The 23,220-nt window shown below is 44.7% G+C and overlaps 1 protein-coding gene across 1 annotated transcript in view; it reads right to left on the reverse strand.

The window, feature by feature from the left end:
• The window catches only part of Cdkl1 (cyclin dependent kinase like 1), a 46,890-nt gene that overhangs the window by 17,275 nt on the left and 6,395 nt on the right, over window positions 1-23,220 (reverse strand). Inside the window, exon 3 of the mRNA XM_060387575.1 lies at window positions 6,297-6,418. Coding sequence (XP_060243558.1) covers window positions 6,297-6,418 — 122 coding nt within the window. The remainder of the gene's footprint in view (window positions 1-6,296; window positions 6,419-23,220) is intronic.

Below are 23,220 nucleotides of genomic sequence, written 5' to 3' on the forward strand. Positions count from 1 at the left end.
GCTATCTTGAGTCAGTATGAAAATATGTAATAAACGTAAAAGCTTGGGGAAGTTCTGATGACTAGGTAGCGTCCCCGGGCTGAGACAGATGGTCCCAGCTGCAGCCTGTGGTGACAAGGTAAGAAGCTCATTTAGCCCCACCGTGTGGGCTTCCGTGTCGATGGCAGACTGTGGTCTTGTTCTGGGGCAGAACGAAGAGGACTGGGGCAGTGCTGACGGGGAGAAGCCAGTTCCCTCCCATTCTTTCCTGCCCCAAAGATGCCCAACTGGAGCCCTGGTCAAAGATATGCCCTTCCCTCAAAGGAATCACATATGCACTCAAACAAAACTTGTAAAAGAAGCTGAGGTCGGCGTCTCTTTCAGCAGGTGATCAGGTGACTGAACTCTAGATAGATCCATTTCTTCTTGGTAAGGAATGCTCAGAATTTCACAGTTCAGCCTGGGCCCCTTGGGCTTCCCAGCCATCTGGGCTTGGTGTGCTGGGATCTACGCTCCTGAAGAGTACCAATCCCCAGACTTAGATATGGGGACCAGGGGCCAGGTAATGCATGAGAGAAGTCAAGTGTGGGTATTCCCTTTACCCTTGGACCCAAACCAAGATGGAGGGTCTCTGGGAAGGCACACCCTTCCACCCATCATCATGTGGTCCTGTTTGGGTGAGGGAGTTACCTTATTGAACACTAGAACTGTCCCAGTGGAGGCCGGCTGGTCTGCCGCCACATCCAGAATTCCTCCTTCCTAAGAGCGTGAACTGGGATCCATCTGCCAAGGGAAAGTGTAAAAAGAAAGCCTCCTGCCAGTGCAGATACACTGTGTTCTTTTGTTGTTTTTCTTTTCTTTTCTTTTCTTTTCTTTTCTTTTCTTTTCTTTTCTTTTCTTTTCTTTTTCTTTCTTACCGTCTTTCTTTCTTTCTTTTTTTTTTTTTTTTTTTTTTTTGAGACAGTGTTTCCCTGTGTAGCCCTGGCTGTCCTAGAACACATCCTTAAGACCAGGCTGGTCTCAAAGTCAGGAGATCCTCCTGCCTCTGCCTCTAGAGTTCTGGGATTAAAGGCCTGAGCAGGCACACCCAGCTGCATTTTGTTCTTTCCTCCTGCTTTGGAAGTTTGTTTTATTCCAGAAACACAAAGGACTCCTAACTGCTTCACTGTAGGGGATTTGGGGGTGGGAGGGGGGATCATTCTTAGAAATACCTAGTCTAGATTTCTGAGTGATTATACTATCTTTTTACCAATTAGAGACAGATGTGCTTGAAAAAAAAAATAAGTAAACCCAGAAAGAGGAAGACAGGAAACCCAGGAAGTAAGGAATTCAACTGCAGAGAAATGCAGGGAGAACCACAAGAGAGCAGCAAAAGGAGATCCCGGGAAGACAAGGACCCAGCAGGCCTTGATACAGGGACTAAAGGCACAATGCCTTGTGTGTGTGTGTGTGTGTGTGTGTGAGAGAGAGAGAGAGAGAGAGAGAGAGAGAGAGAGACAGACTAGTTAATATTAAATCAATAATATGAGTATTTGGAGGATTAGGGTAGGGCCTCACAGGGGATAATGATTTAAGAGAACTAAATCTAAACTGGGCAGGGTTTTACAGGCCTTTAATTCCAGTACTTGAATGACAGAGTCAGGCAGATCTCAGGATGGACAATCTCTTCTGTCCCCTGAAGACACCAGGCATGTGCATGGCACACAGATATACATGCAGGCAAGATAGTCACATACATACAATAAATTAAGTTTAAAAATAGGAAGTCTACAGTTTCCAAAAGTGTTAGAAAATATCAGTATACCACTTTTTCCATTACATTATCTGCTAATAATTTAGTAGGGGTTTTTCACTTAGGTTCATGAGAAACACTTTGTTAAAAATATCATTTTCTTGATTTGAATTGCCTTTATCTGTTTTTTGCATCAGGATAGAATGGACTCAGAAAATGACTTGGGAAATGCTTTTCTGTTTTCATGGAGTTTGGATAGGGTTGCTATTCATTTTGCATGCATTTGATACGCTTCACACATAAAATATTTTAACAGTAGAACCTGAGTTAGCATATCTATAAAGAAATGTGTGTGTATGTGAATTTACAGCTTGGTAAAGTAGCAGCTCTGGGTCTGCTTCCCCTTGGGGTGTCCAGGCTCACTGTGCACTGGGCTGGCCTGAAGGGAGTGAGGTGTAGACAGGGGTGGATGGGTGTAAAGCAAGATCTCAGATGGCAGCGAGTGCTCAAGAAACAGCCTTCTCAGGAGGCAGCTTCAGTGAGACAGCCCCTTCAACTGGGGAGAACAAGGGCTGTTTAAACTTTTGGGGAGTGGGTAGAGGCTTTCAGGGTGAGTATACATCATTGGCCAGGGCCAAGGTGCTGGGAATGCCTTATTTGTATGAAGAGGGATTCCAGGGGCTTGCTGGACATGACCTCATAAGGAGAGGGGAGGTTTAGGCTGTAACCTGCCGCCGGGTTACATGACCACGTCAAGGCTTGTAGAGGCTACCTGTGCCAGGACACGCAGGCCCAGCGCAGGGAGGGAATAGTCTTACTCCTGCCAGTTGCAAGATGTGGTTTTTCAAGGTCTGGACAGGTGTGGACTTCTTTCCTGCCTCAGGCCAGCTTACCCTGTCACTCGGCACCCCAGTGGCCTCACAGGGAAACAGACACCCAAGAGCCCCAGTTTGAGAACTTCTAAAGGGAAAGCAAATAACAAGCAAAACCTATTTGTAGGAGAAATTTACAGTAGAATTATTTATCAAACCAGATGCTGAGAACTTTTCAAATAGTCAATGATAGAAGAACGGCTTCAAATAATGCAACTTAGTATAATTATTTACATTAGTAACGGGTCTAAAGATTATATTTCTGTGCATATAAAGCATATATGAAGGTGCGTTTTAAAAGCAGAGAACTCATTCCAAAACACAGGGCATGCAGTGCTTTTTTGACAAAGCAGCCGGCAGGCTGGCTGCTGTGACCATGATCTCCAGCCCTCTGGACCCCGGGCTTCATCAGCACACCAAGACAGTACCCACTGCACTGCAACCAAGGCAAACACTAAACAAACCACCCAGCCCAATACATAAAACCAGAGAAGCAACTTCCTCATGTATGTATAAATCTTGTCTACTGACCTAATGCTAGGCAATGTATAGAGAAAATTAGTTCATAATCTTTCTGAGGAGAAAGGAATTGGGGTGAGTGACGGAAGGCAAGCAGTCTGACTGCTTTTGCCATCACGCTGAGGTACTTTGGTTGCATCCATGCCCACTACTGGGGGGGAGCCATGCCAGCAGATAAATGTCTTTTAATCAGAGTTAACAAGTTACTCTCTTTAGAGTTTCCTTGCCATCCCCCTCCCCACCTTTGTTGTGATGGTTAACTGTGAGTGTCAACCTGACTGGATGGAGGGGTGCTGAAAAAACTAGTAAACCCCACCTCTGGCTCTACCTGTGGGGGCTTCTCCAGTGACAGCTGGGTCACAAAGACTCTGACCTAATAGAGAGTTTCATTAATCAAGATGCTCAAATTTTGCACAGACTCTCAGGAGAGAGGGGAACTGTAGAAATGGGCCTAGTTGAAGGAAGAAAGTCGCAGGCAGCATGCCTTTAAAGGGTAAATGTTGCCCCTTCCTGCTACAGTTTCCTGTTTGTCACAGCCTCCTTCCCCATCATGCTATACTGCCTTACCTCAGGCCCTAGACCACAGAGCCAGCCAACCATGAACCCAAGCCTCTCACGAGGCCAGATAAGTCTTTCTCCATAAACAACTGTTTCTCTCAGATATTTGTCATGGTGTCAAGAAGTCTAATGCACACACATACATACACACACACACACACACACACACACACACACACACACGCACACGTCCATCTGTCTATCTCCATCTATCTGCAGAGTTTTACCTACCATACCTGGTTCATAACTCCTTCCTGAAGGCAGGTCATAAAACCTGAAACCTCCCCCATTCCCCCCACCTCCTCACCCCCACACCCCACCCCTTACTGTCTTAGAGATAGACAGATGGCCTTGAAGAAAGTATCTCATCTGTCATCTGTCCTTGACCCTGCTCATCCCTGGAGGCCGTGTCCCATATTGTGGCAGGATGAATGTATCACTGCCCAGCAGAATCTCAACTGACAAGTCTTGCCGAGTTCCCCGTGCAGTCAATTAGTACCCACACCTATGCAGTGGGGTCCCCATAGAGACCCAAAAAGGACAGTGGCCTTTGGAGAGCCTGCAGAGAAGCCAACCTGTGGGTCTGCCTAGACAGAGGTGCGCCTACAGAGCGCGTGGACTCCATACACCTCTCAGACTTGACCCAGCTTGTCCTTTCGTCTACCTCCTTTGTGCTGTTCTCTATAACAAAGCAGTGAATGCGTGTAAATATTTCCTGGGGCTCTGCATGCTGCTGGAGTAAATAAATCAAACCCAAGGATGAGGTAGGTCATGGATGCCCTGATTCACAGGCAGCCGGTCAGAAGCCGAGGTAAAATAACCTGGGGTATGGCCGGCGTCTAAGGGGAGCAGTCTTGGGTAGTTCAAGTCGTGAACATTGCCGCTGTCGTGTTGACAGTGTAAGGACTGGATTAGATCAGGGACACCCAGCTAGCTGCTTTCCGTTGCACAGTTAATTACTCGCTTGTTGCATGGGGAGGTTATGTGCCATTGAAGGTTCAAGAACCTTCCGTGTTGGTTATGGTATAAAACAGGAAGACAGGCCCACCGTGAGTAACCTCGCCCACTGCAGTGTCTGTACAGCAGCAGCAACTAAACCAGCAAAGTCTTGATGAGCGTTAGTTGCAAGCTGCCAAAAGAGCAGACAGTGGCACAGGAAATGCTCTCTTGTTTTAATACATAATTTCTCTGTGCTGATGGCTTTCTGAAAGGTGGGTGGTGCCCGTTCTTGGTGCTAACATAATGGAACACGAAAAGCGTGCTTCGGGCACGTTCACAAGCCACAAGCCACTTTAATCTCATTTACCAGGAGCTCATGGCAGATCATATAGCCAACCTCACAGGGCAAGCTCCTGGGCAAAGCTGAGAAGACTCTCATCCTCCAGCCGCTGGAGTGAGAACATGAGCAGGGCTTGGCCCACCATTCCACAGCTCTGACCTGTCAGCACTCTCCACATTTCCCCAGCCAAAGGTGGACCTTCTCTCGCCTCCAGGAACAAGGTAAAAGCAGAGAATGGGATAATCTTCCCTTATTCTCTAACTCCTCCCCATTTTGAACTGAATGCCACCTCTCCCAGGAAGCCTTTGATATTGACTCACTATTGATTGTATTGCCCATGGCTTACTAATGATTTTTCTTTCCCCTTCCAGCCACAGTGATTGGTCGCAGGGATAGTTGCGTCATTCTAGCTGGCCAATCAGAAATTCAACGATTTTATGTGGAGTCTGCTTTCAGAGTTTCCTTCTGGGAGAACTGCGTCGGCTTATATAGGCTGTGGCCTGTTCCAGCCTGCATCTCCCCTTTCCCAGTTCTTTCATCCTGTGGGACACACACACCAGTCACTCTTCCGGTTAGAGCCACTGATGCCTGTGCTCTCTACCTGCGCTTGCTTCAAGTGACAAGTTTTGTCACTTGTACCAAAGAAGTCCTGGCTAATGCAGCACACAAAAGACCTAGATTGCATTGGGTTTTTTATAACCTTAAACTTGCTCCCCCAGTGGTTACTTTTGTACTTTTTTTCTCATTTGTTTGTTTGTTTGTTTGGGGGCAGAGTCTTGCTTTGTAACCTAGGCTGTCCTCAGACTGGTAATCCTCCTGCCTCAGCCTCGTAAGGGCTGGGATCCTAGATGCCAGTCACAATTTAGAGATGCTTTCTTCTAAAGTCCAGTGCACTCTGTTTCCCTAGTCAGACTCAAAGTATCGGCTCTCCTCCTCCCACTGCTTTCTGACAGGCTGAGGCAACTGCAATGCAGAGACACGCACCACGGAAGCCAAGGTTTATCTATGACGTTGTTATGCTACTCATGGCTTCTTCATTAAAGTGACTTTATAACTTATTTCACAATGTTTCTGGAAATTTCTCAGCTATCAGCCCAGCAGCAGGGACATATGTTCATTACTTTTTGTTCACTTGGGTTTTGTTTTGTTTTTTCTTTGTTTTGAGACAGAGTTTATGGCCCAGGGTGGCTTCAACCTGTTAATTCTCTTGTTTCAGTCTCTCAACTACACACGTACCACCATGCATATCTTCCTACAAAGCCTTTTAAAAAATTAAAAATCCCCCCCAGCTACTTTCCCCTCACTAATCCTCGTGAGCTTTCCTTTGCCTGTTTTCTGGAAAGGGATGGGCACTCACCCCCTCTGGTATCTATCCAGCTCATGAAGCACGGTGTGGTCACAATACTCGAACACCAGGTGAAGCCTCCGCTTCCTCCGGAAGACCTCCAGGAGATTAACGAGGTTGGGATGCTTCAGTTGCTGAGAACACAAGAGGCATTGTGGTCAGTGTGAGCTGTGAGAGTCTTCCTCTGAGTTCAGCCAGTAAAGGTGAGGCTGTCTCCCTTCAGGAGATTCATTCTTCGTATGGAAAGAGGCTGAAACGGGGATTGTCCGTGGCTGCCTTCGTGGCTATTTCTCAATGACTTGAGGTAAAGTGAGATCAGGGCCCAGGTGCTTTGGGATAGCCAAGAGGGCTAAGAAGACTAGGGAACATCTTGTATATATGTATACATATGTCTATCTATCTATCTATCTACCTACCTACCTACCTACTACGTACAACCTACTTTGTAAGCAACTAGAAATGTATAGTCCAGGGGGACACTAAGCAAGCTCATATTGACAAGTAAATCATTGCGGTCCATTTTCAACATGAGGTGTGCTTAGAGCTCATTGGAGGATTACAGATAAGCAGGAGCCACCATGCTCCCTCTCCACAATCTGCCAGCTGTCACCTGCTTATCTGGGCACTCTTAATTCATTGAAGAGTTATGGGCAGTCTGCCATGTGACTGAGCTCACGTCCCAGAAAAGGAGGGAATTGTACCAGAGGGTGCAGTAAAGAAACTACTGAAATGGCCACAGCATTAGTGGGAAGGTTTTTTATCGTGCATGAGAGAGAGAGAGAGAGAGAGAACCCAGAGGTATCTGGAAGACTCCAAAGCAGAGAGAAAAAGAAACAGACTGGACGTGGCCAGACTAGAGAAGCGGGGATAGCAGAGACTAAGAAGAGGGCACAGCGAAGATAGTGAGATGACAAGGGGGTAACAGCAGAGAACAGCAAGTTGTAAGGATAGTGAGGAGCTGGGGAAGGAAAGCCCAGAGCTGCTGTAACTGGGATGCTAGCCTGGACTTGGAAATGCACTTGTGAATAGGGACTGTAGGAACCTGGAGGCCACATGGGCTTTGATATGTAACCATAGGTGTCTGTCAATGGAGAGCTATATATCCCTTCTGCTGGAGGCAAGGAGAATGACTCCTCGTGGAAGACAGGAAGGGAACCCATTTCACAAGTTCCTGGGGAATGACGACTTTTAGCTAACTGCCAGAAGTTCTCCTATAGTCCAGCTTGAGCTGGGCCAAGGTGGCAATTTCTGGACATATGCACTGATGTTTAAAGTTTAAGAAATGGAAGTTTCATTTGGACATGACAGAAATCTCAAGCTCCAGGATATACATTAGAGCAGGGATTCTCAATCTGCAGGTCATGGCTCCTTTGGGAGGAATGGAATGACCCTCTCACAGGGGCCACCTAAGACCACTGGAAAACACAGATATTTACAATATGATTCATAACACTGGAAAATTACACCTATGAAGTAGCAATGAAAATAATTTTATGGATCACCACTATATGAGGAACTGTATTAAAGGGTTGCAGTACTGAGAAGGTTGAGAACCACTGCATTAGAGCTTTACAGGATGTATATGTATATATGTATATGTATATGTATATGTATATGTATATGTATATGTATATCTCAAGCTTCACACCCTGAACCAATAGGATGGGGCCCTTCCAGGGACAGGCAATGCCAGACACTGGGAAGATTCACCTCCCTGAAGAACTCAGCCAATGAGGAATTCAGCAGGCAGGGAAATGTGACTAAGTTTTTTGTTTTTGTTTTTTTTTTTTTGTTTTTTTTTATTTTTATTTTTTTGTGACTAAGTTTTTTTAAACCACTGTTTTGTGCCAATTTCAAAGGCCACCCATTTTTGCATTTCCCCTGGGATGATGCCCAACTTCATAAAATTGTAAAATAAGCTGCTTTGCTTTCCAGCATTCTTGTTATAAAGAAAGAATCATTGTTTTTCACACCCAGTCCATCTCTACAACTCATTCCACATGCAAAACAGAAAGACTGTATCAGTCAGAAACGGCTTACCCTAACACAAAAGAATAATAATTCCTCATGTCTACTCATACCACAACATCCCCACAGTCCCTCCTTTCCTTGATAAATACCGATCAATAACAGGCTGAAGGGCTGTATCAAGAAAGACCTTGACTCAGGCCATTTAAGGAACTCAAAGAGTGTGGCCTGAGGGTGAAGTTCATGGGCAACGGCAAGCTAGCTCATCAAACATGGGTCCTGCAGGGCCCTGTGGACTGAAAATTTACACTTACTCCTACATGCAACAGGAAGGAAGTGCAGCAAGCTGTGACGCAAGAGCCCTTGGGTTTTGGAGAGCATTATGGCGGCAGGGAAAGGCTCGGAAGAGCCAAAGATAGACAAAAGGAGAGAATGTAGGTTCTTCCATGTAAGAGATGACAGGGGCTTGGACCAGCAGAAACTAGACAGATGCAGAAAAGAGCTGTTTGGAGATACTTTGTTACCAGAATAGCCAAATTGTGGCTATGCACTAGAGCTGAGAGACAAGGGAAGGTATCAAGAAACAATGAACAAAGTTGTGTTCAATGAGGGGTTGCTGATGACAGCAGAGAGAGGAGGAGCAACTGCACAGGACTCTGAGATTTCAAAGTCTACCTGTCCGTTCTCTGGAGCTAGAATAGAGGGAGGATAAAGGCAGAGTCCCCATGTGCCATGGTGGAGCTGTGAGAAGAGTTGGGCCAAGACAGGAAAAAATCCAAAGAACCCAAACACCCAAAGAGAGAAGAACAGGTCCCCAGTGGTGTGATGCCAAGATGGTCGGCGGTGACAGGAGCCACTGGAAGGCCAAGTTGACAGTGAACTGAGGCACCCAGACGACTTCTCTTGGGGGTTTTGTGCCCCCATGTGGAATCCCTGCAAGTGGGCGGTGAACCAGACTGGCATCTCAAGCTACCTTCCTTCTCTCTGTTCATTAACTCCCTGGCAGCTTGGTCCTGGAGCTGGCTCACAATCTGTACCCTGGAGCTTTCAACCATGGCTTCAGTAGTTGTGGAAGTTTGTCTACGAGGGCTCTCAGGTGTCCTTCCATGGTCCACAGCCTGCATGAGGTTCAGGAGAGCTATGAATGCATCCAAACACAAAACTGGACACATAGTTAAATCATTGTGGGATTTTATTCATTTATTTTGCTTGTAATTCTTCGTTGTGTAGTTCTTTTTTGCATTAATTTTTTAAATTTATTTTTTTATTTATTACAATTTATTCAGTTTGTATCCCAGCTGTAGCCCCTTCCTTTGTTCCCTCCCAATTCCACCCTCCCTCCCTCTTCTACTCCCATGCCCCTTCCCCAATTCACTGATAGGGGAGGTCCTCCTCCCCTTCCATCTGACCCTAGCCTATCAGGTCTCATCAGGACTGGCTGCATTGTCTTCCTCTGTGGCATGGTAAGGCTGCCCCTCCACCTCAGGGGGAGGTGATTAAAAAGCCAGCCACTGACTTCATGTCAGAGACAGTTCCTGTTCCCCTTACTGGGGAACGCACTTAGAGACTGAGCTGCCATGGGCTACATCTGTGCAGGGGTTCTGGGTTATCTCTACACATGGTCCTTGTTTGGAGTGTCAGTCTCAGAAAAGAGCCCAGGCCCAGATTTTTGGTTCTGTTGCTCTCCTTCCTTGTGGAGCTCCAGTCCCCTCCAAGTCTTTCCATCTCTCCCTTCTTTCATAAGATTCCCTGCACTATGTCCAAAGTTTGGCAATGAGTCTCAGCACCTATTTTGATACCTTGTTGTGTAGACTCTTTCAGAAGCTCTCTGTGGTAGGCTCCTGTCCTATTTCCTGTTTCCTGTTTTCTCCCTCTCCCAATGTCTATCCCGTTTGCCTTTCTGAATGAAGATTGAGCATCTTACCAAGAGTTCTCCTTTTTTCTTAGCTTCTTTAGGTGTACAGATTTTAGTATGTTTATCCCATATTATATGTCTAATATCCACTTATAAGTGAGTACATACCATGTGTGTCTTTCTGTTTCTGGGATACCTCACTCATGATGATCTTTTCTAGTTCCCACCATTTGCCTGCAAATTTCATGATTTCTGTTTTTAATTGCTGAGTAGTAATCCATTGTGTAAATGTACTACAATTTCTGTATCCATTCCTCAATTGAGGGACATCTGGGTTGTTTCCAGATTCTGGCTATTATGAATAAAGCTGCTATGAACATGGTTGGGCAAATGTACTTGTTGTATAGTTGAGCATCTTTTGGATATATGCCTAGGAGTGGTATAGCTGGATCTTGATGTAGCACTATTCCTAATTGTCTGAGAAAGTGCCAGATTTCCAAAGTGGTTGAACAAGTTTACATTCCCATCAGCAATGGAGGAGGGTTCCCCTTTCTCCACATCATCTCCAGCATGAACTTTGTAGATGCCAGTTCTACATCACAATGTTAGAATTTTGGACGTGTCTGGGCCTTAGATATTTCCACCTTATTACAGAAGGGACTTCTCGAGAGGCATGTAAATTAATTAGATGACAAGAACAAAAGTCATGTACAAGAAATGTGAATAGACAGGACAGACGAAACTAGCATATATATACTACAAAGGTGGTCTGGCTTGTTTGGCCATAATTGTTCCTGATTTACGAGGGAGAGAGGCCACAGCCTCAAGCCTGGTTTTATTTCTTGGCATTCTAACTCACGCTGGTCCAGTCTGGAAGGTCTCAGTAGTCCTCTCTAGGTCATTACCGCTGTCCTCAGCTAGGCTCCACTAAAAGCAAGGCTAGTCACATTTGGAATTTGTCCCCCTTTGTTTTCTCTCTGATGGTTTCCGTTGTGCTGCTGAGTAAGGCACTTTCTCTGACATTAAAAACAAAAACTTCTGTTAAAAATGCTTATTTTTATTTTGTTTCTATAGATATCTATATGTATGTGTGTATGTATGTATATATGTATGCACACTGTGTGCATGCAGTGACTATGGAGGCCAGAAGTACCTGGAGCCTCCCCCATACTAGAGTTGCAGACAGTTGTGAACCAAACTAGGTCCTCTGCAAGAACAGCAGATGCTCCTAACCACTGAGCCATCTCTCTATGCCCCAAGATTCCTGTTTGTGCTTTAGTATTCCCTCCGTTGAATTTGACTTGGTCTCCGCCTGGCTTTCCTATGAAGAGCAGAGTGTCACCTGTCCTCCTCGGACTGCTCCTGTACCTGTCTCAGCATCATATCTCCCTTGGCCACCCGCCTATTGAGATGAACTCAGGCCTTGCATCCCTGGAGGTCTGTTAGTCAGCTTCCCTCCTCCATAGCACTTTTAAGCCTTTAATATTCACTGCCAACACTTTATGATCAAGGAAATACTGCTTTAAAGTCCTGGTCATGAGGCTACTCTGGATAATGCTGGAGGGCTGGCAACTCCAGGCCCCCTATCTCCGTGGCTTCAATGAGCTCGCTCTGAGAGTAGCGGGCCACTTCAGAGGAGGACCGTGTGCTTTAGTTTGCTACTCTTCCCACTGCTCCCTGCACCCCGTGACACCGAGACCCAGAGAGAACCCGTGGGCACCACTCTCACATTCCCAATTCCAAATGTTAGAGTGAGTGAGGTGTTCCATGTACCCATGTTTCTGTCTGAAGTATGAAAACATACAACCAACAGAGATGATGGAGCATTTCAAGACTGATAAAAAGGATGTTTCTTCACTGAGATGAATCTGTTTCTCCAAAACCTGCCTGGCCCAGGAAGGTACTGGCTTCGAGCCCCAGGGCCCTAGAGGGTCCTTAGCAGTCACATGTTTTTCGGCTGACCAGTAAACAGATCTGGGGTCTTGCCTGTTCCTCTGGCCTGTGTTCTCCGTGGAGGAGTAAGAGGATGTTGACCCTGTATCTGTACTTTAGGAAAACACAAGACCGTTTTCTCAATGCATATTTCTTGGTTTTCCTTTTAAAAACATTCTTTCTCCCACAGCTGTGAGTAAATAGCAGAAGAGCAGGAATTAGAGTTTAGAAAGCGGGAGTTGCTGTTCCAGTAGAATGTTTTTCACAGTCCTTTAAAAACTTGGACTTAACTCTTGGTCTCATAGACGTTTGGAGGAAGTTCCTCATCAGTTTTTATCCGTCTAGAATGGTGATGCTTTTCTCTACGTCCACAGCTTTAAAATGACTAATCCTGGGTCCTCCTCAAGGATTCCCAAACTGGCATACAGTAAGTCTCAAGAGCTCAGGGCCCCGGGTGCCTCTATGGGCTTCTCTCTTTCCCTGGTTTCCTATCCCCAGGGCTACTCCCCAAAGTAAAGCACTACCCACGGTTCATGCCTCAGACTTTAACTTCTGGGATGCAGGGATGTAGTGGCTGGCACGTGTGTTCTCAACAGGTCCCTCAGGCCATAGACAGGCCACATGTCAGAAAAGATGACCAAGGTGATGCTGACATTTAGAATGAAAAAAAAAAACACGGTTTTCTTCATGCAGCTGAAAAACCAAAACAACTTTGAGGAAGGGTCTTGTGAGGCCCCCAAAGGCATCCCCAAAGGCATCTGTGACCGGGTCTGAGGTCTGAACACTGATGTCTCAGACTCAATGTGTTCTCAGATTAGAATGCTGGCTCACAGCGGGCCAAGCAGATGCAGAGAGCCAGCCTGAGACCATTCCTTCTACTCCCAAGTGCAAATGTGGGGTAGACACTCTTAGCATTTGGCCAACATTAGTTTTACCTTACACTTGTAAGTTTTACCTTACAAGGGACAGAACTCAGAACTGCCTCCTGTCCTGTCGGCACAACCCTAGACAAAACAGTCAAAAGGAAAACTCCATTCCAGGGGAAACGGCAGGTGGGGCAGCAAGGGCTAAGGATTGTCCACGGGCTTGCTGGAGGCCACACTGAGGGACAGAGTGTACCAGGCTGGTTCTCTGGCCAGACACCTGGCCTGAGATCTCTTCTGGAGCCTTCTGAAAACCCAGCAGGCCAGGGATGTGTGTACTCAGTGGTTGAGCTGTTTTGTTGTGGAAAACAAAAACAAGCCATGAAAGGAAGACAATGGGAAATTAATGCAGAGCCGGCACACACGAGCAGTCACGAAGCAGTTTGTCTTTCCCTGTAGCTGGTAACACCGGCTGGTTGAGAAACTCCCACCTTTCATTGTTCCGGCCCAAATGGAGACCAAGTTCAATGATTTTCAGATACACAATTTTCCCCACTGGTATTTTTACTAGAGGGCCTTTAAGGTTAATAAACAATAAGGAAGCATAATGATTAACAAGAGAATATGCCTGTTGGAAGAAAATTTGCAGCATAAAACATTAAACCCGCCAAATGTAAAAACAGCTGAATTAAAACATTTTAAAAGTCTAACTGAAAGGCACGCCCCTGACCCAGTTAAGAAAAAAAATTCCATTGCACAGGAAAATTACTACCTTCAGGTGCGGTTTGCATATTTTATGATAACTACATGTAACACAGCTTGTCTGGCCAGAATTCTTGTAGGCTGGATATAAAAAAATAATTTAAATGGGAAAGAAAGCAGTAAGATAATATTTTAAAAAAATCAAGATGAATTACACAACCACTCATTTTGAAAGCCTAACGTTCTGCTCTGCAGCAAAGTGAATATAGTTAATAATTATGTAATGATAATTATTATCCAAAATAATACAAAGGGAGGATTTTTAAATGTTTCTATCACAAAGAATTAACAAATATTTGGGGCCTAGGGAGACAGTGCCGTTGGTGAGGTGCTTGCTTGCCTTGTAAGCATAAACACCTGAGCTCAGTCCCAAGAACCCACATAAAAAAATAAAATATAAAAGGTCAGGTACATAGAGCCTGCTTCCCCGGGCACTGGGGAGGCGGGGACAGAACAGACAGCCTCGCCTAATCAGCAAGTTCCAAACCTGCCTGAAACCCAAGATGGACGCTCCCACCCAAGATTGTCCTCAGACCTCCACAGCGCCAACACACTCAGGCCAGCATGCCTGTACACACACATGCACCCTCACGCACTCACACCCAAGCGCAGCAAGCAATAACAAACATTTGACAGGAAAGGTAATCTGATTACCTTGATTTGATGTAAGTATGCATCAGTAAGATTGATTATTGATCATATTTCGTATAAGTACAATCAAATATAAATATAATCACACATAACTACAGATAAGTATATATCAAAACATTGCATCTCTGAGCTATACAATTGTTATTTATTGGTAGTAGTGTTATTATTTAAACTGGTTTTGGTTTTTGTTTTTTGAGACAGGGTTTCTCTGTGTCTAATTCTGGCCATCTTGGAACTCACTCATGCTGGCCTCTAACTCACAGAGATCCACCTGTCTCTGTCAACAGAGTGCTGGGATTAAAGGTGTGTGCCACCACCGCTCGGCTTATGTAAACTTTTAACTTTATTTATTTAGTTGTTCACTTATTATTCCAGTCGTAGTTCCCGTCCTTCTCTCCTCCTGATCCCCCCCTCTCCCTGTGTCCCATCTCCTACTCCTCAGGAGCTCCCCTTCCCCCAGTCCGCCCCAGCACTTGAAGTAGTATCAGGACTGAGCACATCCTCTTCCAGTGGCCCCACAAGGGGGAAGGGATTGGCAACCGCGTCCTTGTCAGAAACAGCTCCTGCTCCCCTTCCTAGGGAACCCACAAGAAGACCAAGCTGCCCAGTGAGTATATATGTATAGGAGGCCTAGACCCAGGCCATGCATGGTCATTGGTTGGTGCCTCGGCGTACACAGGCCCCTCCTGAGGCCAGGTTATTTGGCTCTGTTGGTCTTCTTGGAAAGTTCCTTCTGGGTCCTTCCATCCTTCCCCCAACTCTTCCACATGGCATGAGGGATTCAATTCCTAGCACATATACATACCCAATCTATCCAAAATCATTTGTCAAAGAATTTATTCTGCCTCCTCGTGTCCTGAGGAGTTTTATTTTCTGGAGTCTGGTATGGGACATAGGATGCAATGCCTAAGTGGCAAACAGGCTTAATCTCCTTATGAACTGGGGGCCTCGAAGAGGGTGACATGCCTGCTTGTTGACCTCTGTTCCCTGCGTGCTTGAAATATTTGCCTGTCAGCTTATTGCTTGGACTCTCACTAGCAGCAAGAACACAATCTGTGTAGACAAACACCCGTGAGCTAAGCCAAAACATCTTCGAGTAAACAAACAAAGCAACTGGTTACTATTTGCAGTTTGTACATTATCTTGTAGAAATGAAATCAAACAGGTCTCCACTTGTTGAACAAATAGATAGGATGGTAAGGGGATGTTTGGTTTCTCTCCTTGTGGTCAAGCAACTGCTCCCGTTGCCTTCCATGATACTGAAAGCCAGTTTACATAAATGCCAGTGTCTGTCTATGTTGTTAAAACAAAACAAACCCACAAACCCCCACCAGTCCTTGGAGCCAGTACTGTACAGCACACAAGCCAGAGAGTCCAAAGACCCCAAAATGGCAGCCAAATGGCCAAACAGTACCTCCAGATCATGTGTTGCATTGGGTCTGAGTGACATGAGAACTTTTTACAATTACTTAATAATTTATAATCAGGGCATTTTGTTATCACTAAAAGGAACCAGGTTTCTGAAGAAATGGCTGATCACAGAACCAGGGCAGGATGAGATCAGGACATTTTATTTGCCTGTCACACGGCAAAGTCCTCAAACAATGGTGGATGCCAGTCAGAACCCAGGAGCAGACTGAAGAAGACACTTTGAGAACACAAAGAATAATGACTGAACTAACAGTATTTAAACACTCATGAATATATAATGATATTAATGAGTATGTGTTTGGAGGCTGAGAGTTTTTTTCTAACAGACAAAAAAAGACTAATAAGTAAGAAAAATGTACAGAGAAACAACTTTTATAATAGTTGATTCAGGAAAAAAATCACCAGTTGATATTAAGACCTGTTCACCACAATTATTAGGGTTGTGTTTGTTTGGGTGTTTGTTCTGTTTTACACAGGGTCTTATTATATAGTTGTGACTGCTTGGGAACTCTTAGGTAAACCAGGCTCGCCTTAAGCTCAGAGACCCTTCTGCCTCTTCCTTCTTATATGCACCACCACACCCAACTGTATATCAGTTTTTATCTACTTTAGACATATGTAGCTACTATTAAAACCATATGAAACATTTGGGTATCAATAATACTTTAGATAACACTATTGAATTGCTAATAAATTTCACAACATGGTTATGGAAAAGGATGACCTTGTGCCAAAAATCCAGAGAGGTGGCCCAGCCAAAGATGTAGGGGTGAGGCAGGGTGCAAGACAAACAAAACAAAACAGAGGCAGGCATAGAGAGCAAGGCTCCAACAACTGAAGAACACATCAGCTAAAGGTCTACGGGAATCAACTGCCTGATTCTTTTTATTTTTAAATATCTTGAATTTGGGGGCCAGAGAGATGGCTCAGAGGGCAGAAACCTCATTTCACAATGCTGATGACCTGAGATCTAACCCCAGAACTGACATAAAAATGTTCATGTGATGCTGTGAGTCTGTAATCTTCGAATTCCCCGAGACAGGAGGTGGAGCCAGGAGAATTACGCAGAAACTAGTGGCCCACTCAGCCTGGGATATAAAGCAGGGTAGCAGACTCGACCTCCACAAGTCAGAAGGCAAGAGCCGACTCCTGAAAGTTGTCCCCTGGCTGCGTATGCACACAGCAGCAAACATTTGGCCATAGTCACATAAGACACACATGTGCGTGCGTGGGCACGCACACACACACACACACACAACCCAACCAAAATATTTCGAATTTTTCTTTCAAAAACTGTAGAGAAAAAACAATCTCAGGAGATATTGTGCAAAATTCTAATTAAAAGAACTGAAGATTTCTCTTCTTGATTGGGCAGCCTCATTGAATGGGGCTGAACATTGGGCCCACTCAGAGGCATGAGCTCAGAGTTTGCCCAGTCCCTACCTCTCCACATTGCTCCCCACTTGCCCACCTCTGCATATGTGTGATCCTTACAATACTTGAGTTTGTGAGTCTGTTCCCTCTCTGCATATGTGTGATCCTTACAATACTTGAGTTTGTCTGTTCCCTCTCTGCATATGTGTGATCCTTACAATACTTGAGTTTGTGAGTCTGTTCCCTCTCTGCATATGTGTGATCCTTACAATACTTGAGTTTGTGAGTCTGTTCCCTCTCTGCATATGTGTGATCCTTACAATACTTGAGTTTGTGAGTCTGTTCCCTCTCTGCATATGTGTGATCCTTACAATACTTGAGTTTGTGAGTCTGTTCCCTCTCTGCATATGTGTGATCCTTACAATACTTGAGTTTGTGAGTCTGTTCCCTCTCTGCATATGTGTGATCCTTACAATACTTGAGTTTGTGAGTCTGTTCCCTCTCTGCATATGTGTGATCCTTACAATACTTGAGTTTGTGAGTCTGTTCCCTCTCTGCATATGTGTGATCCTTACAATACTTGAGTTTGTGAGTCTGTTCCCTCTCTGCATATGTGTGATCCTTACAATACTTGAGTTTGTGAGTCTGTTCCCTCTCTGCATATGTGTGATCCTTACAATACTTGAGTTTGTGAGTCTGTTCCCTCTCTGCATATGTGTGATCCTTACAATACTTGAGTTTGTGAGTCTGTTCCCTCTCTGCATATGTGTGATCCTTACAATACTTGAGTTTGTGAGTCTGTTCCCTCTCTGCATATGTGTGATCCTTACAATACTTGAGTTTGTGAGTCTGTTCCCTCTCTGCATATGTGTGATCCTTACAATACTTGAGTTTGTGAGTCTGTTCCCTCTCTGCATATGTGTGATCCTTACAATACTTGAGTTTGTGAGTCTGTTCCCTCTCTGCATATGTGTGATCCTTACAATACTTGAGTTTGTGAGTCTGTTCCCTCTCTGCATATGTGTGATCCTTACAATACTTGAGTTTGTGAGTCTGTTCCCTCTCTGCATATGTGTGATCCTTACAATACTTGAGTTTGTGAGTCTGTTCCCTCTCTGCATATGTGTGATCCTTACAATACTTGAGTTTGTGAGCCTGTTCCCTCTCTGCATATGTGTGATCCTTACAATACTTGAGTTTGTGAGTCTGTTCCCTCTCTGCATATGTGTGATCCTTACAATACTTGAGTTTGTGAGTCTGTTCCCTCTCTGCATATGTGTGATCCTTACAATACTTGAGTTTGTGAGTCTGTTCCCTCTCTGCATATGTGTGATCCTTACAATACTTGAGTTTGTGAGTCTGTTCCCTCTCTGCATATGTGTGATCCTTACAATACTTGAGTTTGTGAGTCTGTTCCCTCTCTGCATATGTGTGATCCTTACAATACTTGAGTTTGTGAGTCTGTTCCCTCTCTGCATATGTGTGATCCTTACAATACTTGAGTTTGTGAGTCTGTTCCCTCTCTGCATATGTGTGATCCTTACAATACTTGAGTTTGTGAGCCTGTTCCCTCTCTGCATATGTGTGATCCTTACAATACTTGAGTTTGTGAGTCTGTTCCCTCTCTGCATATGTGTGATCCTTACAATACTTGAGTTTGTGAGTCTGTTCCCTCTCTGCATATGTGTGATCCTTACAATACTTGAGTTTGTGAGTCTGTTCCCTCTCTGCATATGTGTGATCCTTACAATACTTGAGTTTGTGAGTCTGTTCCCTCTCTGCATATGTGTGATCCTTACAATACTTGAGTTTGTGAGTCTGTTCCCTCTCTGCATATGTGTGATCCTTACAATACTTGAGTTTGTGAGTCTGTTCCCTCTCTGCATATGTGTGATCCTTACAATACTTGAGTTTGTGAGTCTGTTCCCTCTCTGCATATGTGTGATCCTTACAATACTTGAGTTTGTGAGTCTGTTCCCTCTCTGCATATGTGTGATCCTTACAATACTTGAGTTTGTGAGTCTGTTCCCTCTCTGCATATGTGTGATCCTTACAATACTTGAGTTTGTGAGTCTGTTCCCTCTCTGCATATGTGTGATCCTTACAATACTTGAGTTTGTGAGTCTGTTCCCTCTCTGCATATGTGTGATCCTTACAATACTTGAGTTTGTGAGTCTGTTCCCTCTCTGCATATGTGTGATCCTTACAATACTTGAGTTTGTGAGTCTGTTCCCTCTCTGCATATGTGTGATCCTTACAATACTTGAGTTTGTGAGTCTGTTCCCTCTCTGCATATGTGTGATCCTTACAATACTTGAGTTTGTGAGTCTGTTCCCTCTCTGCATATGTGTGATCCTTACAATACTTGAGTTTGTGAGTCTGTTCCCTCTCTGCATATGTGTGATCCTTACAATACTTGAGTTTGTGAGTCTGTTCCCTCTCTGCATATGTGTGATCCTTACAATACTTGAGTTTGTGAGTCTGTTCCCTCTCTGCATATGTGTGATCCTTACAATACTTGAGTTTGTGAGTCTGTTCCCTCTCTGCATATGTGTGATCCTTACCATACTTGAGTTTGTGAGCCTGTTCCCTCTCTGCATATGTGTGATCCTTACAATACTTGAGTTTGTGAGTCTGTTCCCTCTCTGCATATGTGTGATCCTTACAATACTTGAGTTTGTGAGTCTGTTCCCTCTCTGCATATGTGTGATCCTTACAATACTTGAGTTTGTGAGTCTGTTCCCTCTCTGCATATGTGTGATCCTTACAATACTTGAGTTTGTGAGTCTGTTCCCTCTCTGCATATGTGTGATCCTTACAATACTTGAGTTTGTGAGTCTGTTCCCTCTCTGCATATGTGTGATCCTTACCATACTTGAGTTTGTGAGCCTGTTCCCTCTCTGCATATGTGTGATCCTTACAATACTTGAGTTTGTGAGTCTGTTCCCTCTCTGCATATGTGTGATCCTTACAATACTTGAGTTTGTGAGTCTGTTCCCTCTCTGCATATGTGTGATCCTTACAATACTTGAGTTTGTGAGTCTGTTCCCTCTCTGCATATGTGTGATCCTTACAATACTTGAGTTTGTGAGTCTGTTCCCTCTCTGCATATGTGTGATCCTTACAATACTTGAGTTTGTGAGTCTGTTCCCTCTCTGCATATGTGTGATCCTTACAATACTTGAGTTTGTGAGTCTGTTCCCTCTCTGCATATGTGTGATCCTTACAATACTTGAGTTTGTGAGTCTGTTCCCTCTCTGCATATGTGTGATCCTTACAATACTTGAGTTTGTGAGTCTGTTCCCTCTCTGCATATGTGTGATCCTTACCATACTTGAGTTTGTGAGTCTGTTCCCTCTCTGCATATGTGTGATCCTTACAATACTTGAGTTTGTGAGTCTGTTCCCTCTCTGCATATGTGTGATCCTTACAATACTTGAGTTTGTGAGTCTGTTCCCTCTCTGCATATGTGTGATCCTTACAATACTTGAGTTTGTGAGTCTGTTCCCTCTCTGCATATGTGTGATCCTTACAATACTTGAGTTTGTGAGTCTGTTCCCTCTCTGCATATGTGTGATCCTTACAATACTTGAGTTTGTGAGTCTGTTCCCTCTCTGCATATGTGTGATCCTTACAATACTTGAGTTTGTGAGTCTGTTCCCTCTCTGCATATGTGTGATCCTTACCATACTTGAGTTTGTGAGCCTGTTCCCTCTCTGCATATGTGTGATCCTTACAATACTTGAGTTTGTGAGTCTGTTCCCTCTCTGCATATGTGTGATCCTTACAATACTTGAGTTTGTGAGTCTGTTCCCTCTCTGCATATGTGTGATCCTTACAATACTTGAGTTTGTGAGTCTGTTCCCTCTCTGCATATGTGTGATCCTTACAATACTTGAGTTTGTGAGTCTGTTCCCTCTCTGCATATGTGTGATCCTTACAATACTTGAGTTTGTGAGTCTGTTCCCTCTCTGCTTATGTGTGATCCTTACAATACTTGAGTTTGTGAGTCTGTTCCCTCTCTGCATATGTGTGATCCTTACAATACTTGAGTTTGTGAGCCTGTTCCCTCTCTGCATATGTGTGATCCTTACAATACTTGAGTTTGTGAGTCTGTTCCCTCTCTGCATATGTGTGATCCTTACAATACTTGAGTTTGTGAGTCTGTTCCCTCTCTGCTTATGTGTGATCCTTACAATACTTGAGTTTGTGAGCCTGTTCCCTCTCTGCATATGTGTGATCCTTACAATACTTGAGTTTGTGAGTCTGTTCCCTCTCTGCTTATGTGTGATCCTTACCATACTTGAGTTTGTGAGCCTGTTCTCTACAACTCATGACAGACAATGCTGAACATGGCTGTAACCAGGGAGAGACTGATATTAATTTTCATTATTAACAGGTTGTATTGCTCATGCTTTTTCGTAAGCAAACTGGACAAGTTGAAGAAACCTAGAAATGGTTCCTTTTAGCAACAGTGGGATTCAATTCTTTTCCTGTCTTTTTCCTTATTTTGCTAGGACCAAACACCACAGGATTGCCCACTGAGGTTTTTGCTTGCATGTGAAATCTTCCTCCAGCTAATAACTGGGCAAGCCAATGCCTCTAAAAAGATGAAAGCTTTGACTGGGATGTTGGGGGATATGCACATGGCACGAGGCAGAATTCAGGCCTGGCACAAAGCTCACATTATGTTCTTAGTTAGTGCTTTGTTTGAATAACAGGGATCCCTAGGTGTCCCACTTCTCCCAGGGATGCCTGCCCACCGATTGGTGACTTGCGGCCATATTCCTGGTCCCAGGCTTACAGGTAGTGAGCCTCCAGGAGAGCCCAGCGCAAGCTCTGCCTCGAGCATGTCCCTTTGAAGACAGCCCCATGTTCAAATCCCACCTCTGCTTTTCTCCGTTAGCTTTTCTCTCTCCTCTGCAACTGCTGCTTTTGACCTTTGACAGACTGCTCTTCTGTCCCAGCATCCTGAAGCCGCCTGAGTGCAGTTCCATATTGGGCTGGAGAACTCTATATGCTCCCCTCAGCAAAAACTCAATGAAGCAGTCACCAGGTAGAGGCATAAATCAGGAGATAAGGGTGGGCAGGGTTCCAGGATGCATTAGAGCTTGTCCAAGGTCACCTGACAGCCCTGAGCAGGATCTAACACGGGGGTTCCTAGCCGCAGCTCCGTGGCCATACAGTGACCTCAATGGAAAGCGAGGAGGCAGGAGGACAGCAGTCTTCCCAGCGCCATGCAGGCTATGGCTCAAGTCAGCCGAGAGCATTCTGGGCCGAGCAGTGTCTACCAGTCTCATTCACACCTAGGCACCTTTCTCGTTTTTTGTTTCCCTAACCTGTCTCTTCACACATCTTTTCCTTAATTGCTTACAAAAGAAAACTCAATGCTACAAATATATCAGATAGCTGTAAACACACTGTATGTTTATCAATGTGTTACACAATAACAAGATGACACATTTTGCCATCCTCTTGTAAGAACTGGTTTTGACCCCTTTGGGGAGGTGATGTAGTTCTCATTAAGGATGCATCCTGGAGGGCCAGAAAAAATATCTCAACAGGTAAAGACACTTGCCAAAAAGTCCGATGATCTGAGCTCAATGTTTAAGCCCTCATGGTAGGTAGAAAGAGAGAACCAGTTACCTCATTGTCCTCAGACAGCCATATGTGCACTGTGTCACAGGCATATTTACCCAACACACACTATACACAAATAAATGTAATAAGATATAAGGGTGCATACTGCAGGCACTGGGTAATAGCTTGTCTGGTAAAGTGCTTGCTATGCCAGCGCGAGGACCTGAGTTCAATCCCTAGAGCCCACCTGAAAAGTTAGGTAAACGTTAGTAAGATGCTTAAGAACAAGTTATCAAAAGGGCTTGAGCTCCACTAACTAAAAAAATCAAGCACACATTCCCTGCCCTTTCCCCTGATCCTGCTTCCACACCCCCACCCCCAGACAGCGTTTCTCTGTGTAGCCTTGGCTGTCCCAGACTCACTTTTAGACCAAGCTGGACTTGAACTCACAGTAATCTGCCTGCCTCTGCCTCCCTGAGTGCTGGGGCCTGGCCCCTGCTTTGTTTTTGTTTTTTTATCA

Source organism: Meriones unguiculatus, chromosome 7 (assembly GCF_030254825.1).
Source record: "Meriones unguiculatus strain TT.TT164.6M chromosome 7, Bangor_MerUng_6.1, whole genome shotgun sequence".
Taxonomy (NCBI): domain Eukaryota; kingdom Metazoa; phylum Chordata; class Mammalia; order Rodentia; family Muridae; genus Meriones; species Meriones unguiculatus.